A 6006-nucleotide genomic window follows, 5' to 3' on the forward strand; every position below is an offset into this window, starting at 1 on the left:
GTCGCGCACTGCAAACAACTGCCTGGCCCTGACAGTCCGGTGGAGGCCAGCGGGTCCTGGCAGCTCCCTAGAGTGTGCGCGGTGCCCGGAGACCCCAGGCGGTGGGGAGAGGGGAGGCGGGAACCCCTGCAGAGCCCCAGACACAAGGGTTGAATGGAGCTGCTGTGTGTGATGATCTGGAGACTAGCACAGCTGACCGACAGCCTGGCAGTTGCGTTCTGGGCGCCAATACCCCGCCCTCCATAATCTCTGAGCCCTGTAAGGGTTATGGGGTAGGTGGCTGCTGTTGAAATGGAGATGCGGGGGGGGGGCATCAGGGAGCCCACAGGTCCAAGGAAGGCAGCTGCAGGAGAAATGGCCTGCCATACTGGAGTGGGGGTGGGGGCTGAAGCCCACAGGTGGGGTGTGGGGCAAGTGTCCAGCATTGGGGCCAGCTCAGCTGGTGGGTGGTGAGTCGCCTCAGCTATTAGGTTCTGATCTGGTTCCTGAGAGGGGCCCTGGTACCCTGTGTCCTGGGTGCTGTCACTCCCCACTGGCTTCTATGATGGAAAGTGACCTGTCTGCATGGTAGGTCTGGAATATTCTGGCAGGCTACGGTGAGCATCTGTGCAACAGAGGCTTGAGAAAAGAGGAACAGGAAAATGGCGTGGATTTCTGGATGTGTGTAGTAATGGGAGTGGGCACCAGACAGTGAGTGGAGATGCAAAATGGGTGGGGGTGACTAGCCAGAACAGGTGGGGTATCCATTAATGTCTCCTAATCTCATTTCTCACAACCTTGTAGGTACCTTCCATACTGCCTTTCCCTCCCTCCCAAATCTGGGGCCTGAAAAGATGGTTTGGGGATGATGACGGAGTCATAAATCCAAGGACCACTTCAGAACCTGGTTTCTAGAATATGCTGCACCCTTCCCCCAATTTTTGCTGCGCAAGGAAAGGAAATATGGCCACCTAGTGGCGGATCTTCAGAATTGCTGAAGGGACTAATAAGGATGACATCAAGAAGGGGGTGTTACCTCAGGAGCCCTGCAGCCAGGCCAAATAAATCTAGAATGTTCCAGCAGTAGGACCCTAAATGCTTAAAAACACATGATCTGGTTCTTATCCTTGGTGCATTCTTAACAAGATCAGCTGCTGCCATCATTTCCTGATTGTTATACATTTTCATGTCTTTGTCCACAGCCCTGCTTTAAGGCTGGTCAGTTCTTCAAGCAAGGAAAGAAGGCTTCAAGGCGACTGTCTCAGATCTCTGGAGATTGGTGAGACTCAGGGGCAGTGCAGGAGCTGGCCAGCCACTGAGGAGCCAAATTCAGATAGCTCTAACCCAAGAGGGTGCCTTTACTGTCCCCTTAATTTGCCCACAGCTGCTGCCATCATTTCCTGATTGTCATACATTTTCATCTTTGTCCACAGCCCTGCCTTAAGGCTGGTCAGTTCTTCAAGCAAGGAAAGAAGGCTTCAAGACGACTGTCTCAGATCTCTGGAGATTGGTGAGACTCAGGGGCAGTGCAGGAGCTGGCCAGCCACTGAGGAGGCAAATTCAGATTCTAACCAAATTCAGATCACTGTCCCCTTAATTTGTTCAATGGTGTGGCACCCTTTATTTCCTTTCAGGGATATTAAGAATGTTGAGGTAGGTGTGAGGTAGACTATGACCCCCAGGACAAGCCCAGGGAACAGAGACTTTAGACAGAAGCAGGCATGGTTTTGCCGTTGTTTGTTTGGGTTCAGGGATCTGTGCCCATCTTCCAAGCACTGAGACTCCATTTGTTTTATGCACTTGTAGGACTCCCTGCAGTCAGTCAGCTGTTGGTCTTAACACCACTTGAACATAGAGAAGAGGGGAGACCTACACCACATCAGTGAAGGTGAGTATGGGAGAGGGTTCACTTTTAGGTGGGATAGTCGATCACCCCAGATGACTACTGTGAGATTTAGGGATCCCCTCTCTCCATTCCTAGTGTGTGTACTTTCTCCTGGACTCTGTACCTGTTTCCCAGCAGACAAAAGGAACATAGGGATTTTCTCATGGCTGAGCTCTTCCACTCAGCATCACGCACCAGCGTCTCTGTGTAAGTTTCTCCAGGAGGCAACAGAATTGGGTAGGACTGATTTCCCCATGCTTCTCTCTCCTAGGTCACCTGCCGTGGCTGCTTGGTGGTGCTGAGGTTGCTGCTGACCAGTGCAATCATCATCTCTGCACTCACCTAGGACCTGTCCATCGTCCTCCAGCTTGATTTCAGCTCTTCTGCAGTGTATCTGTGTTATTGACTGAGACTGCTTGGGTAGGAGTCTCATTGGTACTGGATTGGTTGGTCATTTACGCCTTGTCCCTCACTGTATCTCTTGAGTAATCAAAAGCTCAGAGTGGGAAGGTACAATACTGTGACAGATCTGTCATTGAGACTGAGGCTTTGGTAGGCATTCTTAAATTGAGCCTTCTAACTTGTACCATGACTGGGGCAGAAGTTGAGACCGGTTCTCAGGCCAAGCCTGATAAGAAGCCTCAGGAAGAGGTTGCAGGTGGGGCTGAGAGAGAAAGTGAAGTCCCTCTGGTGGTCAGACCCAAAGTCAGGCCTCAGGCTCCAGCAACAAGTGGTGCTAGGCCCAAAACTGAAACTAAATCTTCCTCTCGGGCAAGGTGTAAAACTGAAACCCAATCAGTGTCTGGAACAAGACACCGAATGAGTGGAGCAAGGCCAAGATCTGACGCTCAAGTAATGTCTGGTGCCAGGCCTAAAACCGATGCCAGGGCAGTAGGTGGTGCTCGCCCTAAGACTGAGGCCAAGCCAATCCCAGGAGCAAGGCCTAAGGGTGATGCCCAGGCTTGGGCCCACAGTGAGTTTGGAGCTGAGGCAATGCCACGTGCTGAGAGAGCACCCTTATCTAATTCTGTCACATGGCCACCAGTCAATGCTGGGTCTACAACTGTTACTAAATCTAAGAGTCTGTCTATGAATAGAGAACTGACCAGTATGGGTAGTGAAATCTTTTCTGGCACCCAGGGTCAGCCTGGAATCGAGCCCTGGTTTGGACCAAGAGAAGAGGCTAATATGGGTTCTTGGTGCTATCCCAGGCCCAGAGCCAGAGAGGAGACCTCTAATGAGTCAGCAGATGAAAACTCTACAATGTCTTCTTTCTGGGCTAGAGAGGAGACTAGTATCAGATCGTGGCCCAGGGAAGAGGTGAACACTAGGTCCAGGCACAGGGCTAAACATCAGGCTAATGCCAGGTCCAAGCCCAGATCCAAACAAGATCCCTATATTGATTCTTTGTCTGGGTCTGAGGATGAGGCCAGTAACCCATTCTGCTTTTGGGCTGGAGAAAATACTAATGACATGTTTAGGGCCAGAGGCAGGGATGAGGCGAATGCCAGACCCAAGATCAGGACAAAGAGAGAGGACTATTTTGAAGATGAAGATGAGTTCTATAAAGAGTCCTGGCTTTTGCCTGGGGAAGAGGCTAATAGATTTAGGCGCCGAGACAAGGAAGAGCCTAGTAAGACCTTGGAAAATGAGAACCAAAAAGATGTTAAAAATGATGAAACGGTCAAACAAGAGTCCAGGCTTGAGGAGGAAGTCATTATTGGGTCCTGGTTCTGGGCAGAACAGGAGACTAATTTGGAGGCTGGAGCTTCTGCAATCTGTGAAGCTGAACCAGGGGCTGAAGAGGGAGCCATTGGTGGATCCCTGTTCTGGACCGAAGAAAAGCCTAGTTTGGGGGCTGTGGCCAGAGATGAGGTCAGGCCTGAGTCTGAAGAAGAGGCCATATTTGGGTCCTGGTTTTGGGATAGGGATGAGGCCTGCTTTGACCCAAATCCTACTCCTGTGTACACAGCTAAGAGCAGGTACAGAGATCCAGAAGAGGATCTTAATTTAGCATCCAGGCCCAAAACCTGGGACGAGGTTACCATTGAATTTAAACCTCCTTGCCATGGGCTTGGGTTCCCTTCCCCAAGACCCTTTATAATTCCTGAAGGGGCTTCTGGAAATACTGAGGAAAAAGCCAAGAATGCAGAGCTTGGTGCAGAGGGGGAAGAGCAGGAATCTGTGGTTCAGCGTGATCTTCCTGAACCTGAGTTCCCATTTCAGTATGATCCCTCTTACCGCTCAGTCCAGGAAATTCGGGAGCATCTTAAGGCCAGGGAAAGTGCACAGCCAGAGAATTGGTCTTGCACCTGCATCCAGTGTGAGCTTAAAATTAGTTCTGCGGAGTTTGAGGAACTTCTTTTACTGATGGACAGAATTCGTGATCCTTTTATCCATGAGATAGCTAAGATCGCAATGGGCATGAGAAGTGCTTCTCAGTTTACCCGAGATTTCATTCGAGATTCGGGTGTGGTCTCACTGATTGAAGCCTTGATGAATTATCCTTCCTCCCGAGTGAGGACTAATTTTCTGGAAAACATGGTTCACATGGCTCCACCTTATCCAAATCTAAACATGATTGAGACATTTATTTGTCAAGTGTGTGAGGAAACACTTTCACATAGCGTGAATTCCCCTGAACAGCTAACTGGAATGAGGATGCTTAGACATCTCACTATAACTACTGACTATCACGTACTGATTGCCAATTACGTGTCCGGGTTTCTCGCCTTATTAACCACAGGCGATGCAAGAACCAAGTTTCATGTTCTGAAAATGCTGTTGAACTTGTCTGACAATCCTATGGTGGCAAAAAAACTATTCAGTGCCAAAGCTCTATCAATATTTGTGGGTCTCTTTAACATAGAGGAGACAAATGATAACATTCAGATTGTTATTAAAATGTTTCAGAACATCAGTAATATTGTAAAAAGTGGAGCGATGTCATTACTTGATGATGATTTCAGTCTTGAGCCGCTTGTTTCTGCATTCCATGAATTTGAAGAGCTAGCTAAACAGCTACAGATCCAAATAGACAATCAAAATGATCCCGAGGAGGGACAGTAAAGTTAGTGTGATTAACCACCTGCCACTCATCAGCCTTATGTTCCCAAAGAGCCCCAAATAGTGCTTTGGTGTTCACAGTCTGTTTCTGTGTCGTAACTTATATTTTTAATGCTAATGTTAACTTGTCAAACTCTTGTTGTGAGCTGGATCATTTGTGGATGCCAAAAATGAATATCAGAACTGAAAACACACTTGTTGATATTTGTCTTACCGTCCAGATTGTGATATTTTTTAGTGTTGAGCTCCCAGTGAACCAAGTCATATGAGTAAGCTATCCTGCTATTTGTCATTTAAACATGTGGTTCTCTGCTTGAGTCTGTGTTTTCAATAAAGTTCGATGTTAAAATTGGCATAAATGACCCTTCTTCACTTTAAAACTCAGGCGCAGGTACGTTATACACATTCAAAAATAGAGGATTAGTATTAGAACAAACACATGCTTACTAGAAAATCCTATTTTAGGAAGGGAGATTATTGTGGGCTTTGGTACTCAAGAAATGTCTCAAGGAAGTTGGACCTAGATAAAGTCACTGAGCTGTAAGCATTCCTGGAAATGAACCATGGCGATGTGAAGAAAGGTGTGTGATAGGAAATATGTTCTAGTAGCATGACTGATATGAGCGGAGTGAGCGAGAGGACCTTAGAAAGTGATAGAGCTGAAAAATTGGGACAAGGTGAGTTAGGAGTGACTGGGTAACCTGAATTTCAATTAGGTGTAGATTTTGTTTCAATACTACCTAAAGGGTGAATGAAAGAGACTCTAATTCTGTAGTCCTCAACCTGTGTGTCTCAACCCCATTGGCAAACCTCTATATCCCAAGAATGCATTGTGATTCATAATAGTAGCAAAATAACCTTTATGGAGTAGCAAAAAAAATTTTGTGGTTAGGGGTCACAACAACAGGAGTAACTGTGAGCCCATTTAATTAGGAATTAGGCATGGTGGCTCTCACCCTTCTTAATGTTTCACCCCTTTATATACATATATATATATATATATTCACCCCTTTATATATATATATATATATATATATATATATATATATATAAGAATTTGGCATCATATTTGAAAA

General features: G+C 46.9%; 1 protein-coding gene across 2 annotated transcripts in view; it reads left to right on the top strand.

The window, feature by feature from the left end:
* LOC110313919 (G-protein coupled receptor-associated sorting protein 2) overlaps positions 1–5299 on the top strand; it is a 36597-nt gene extending 31298 nt beyond the window's left edge. Inside the window, exons 2-5 of one of the 2 annotated variants that reach the window (XM_029534329.1) lie at positions 1182–1258; positions 1413–1489; positions 1786–1867; positions 2136–5299. In XM_029534329.1, coding sequence (XP_029390189.1) covers positions 2453–4933 — 2481 coding nt within the window. In that variant the 5' untranslated portion in view covers positions 1182–1258; positions 1413–1489; positions 1786–1867; positions 2136–2452 and the 3' untranslated portion in view covers positions 4934–5299. The remainder of the gene's footprint in view (positions 1–1181; positions 1259–1412; positions 1490–1785; positions 1868–2135) is intronic. The other variant, XM_021188387.2, reaches the window with a different exon arrangement.
* The last annotated feature ends 707 nt before the right edge of the window (positions 5300–6006 follow it).

This window comes from Mus pahari, chromosome X (assembly GCF_900095145.1).
Source record: "Mus pahari chromosome X, PAHARI_EIJ_v1.1, whole genome shotgun sequence".
In the NCBI taxonomy this organism is placed as follows: domain Eukaryota; kingdom Metazoa; phylum Chordata; class Mammalia; order Rodentia; family Muridae; genus Mus; species Mus pahari.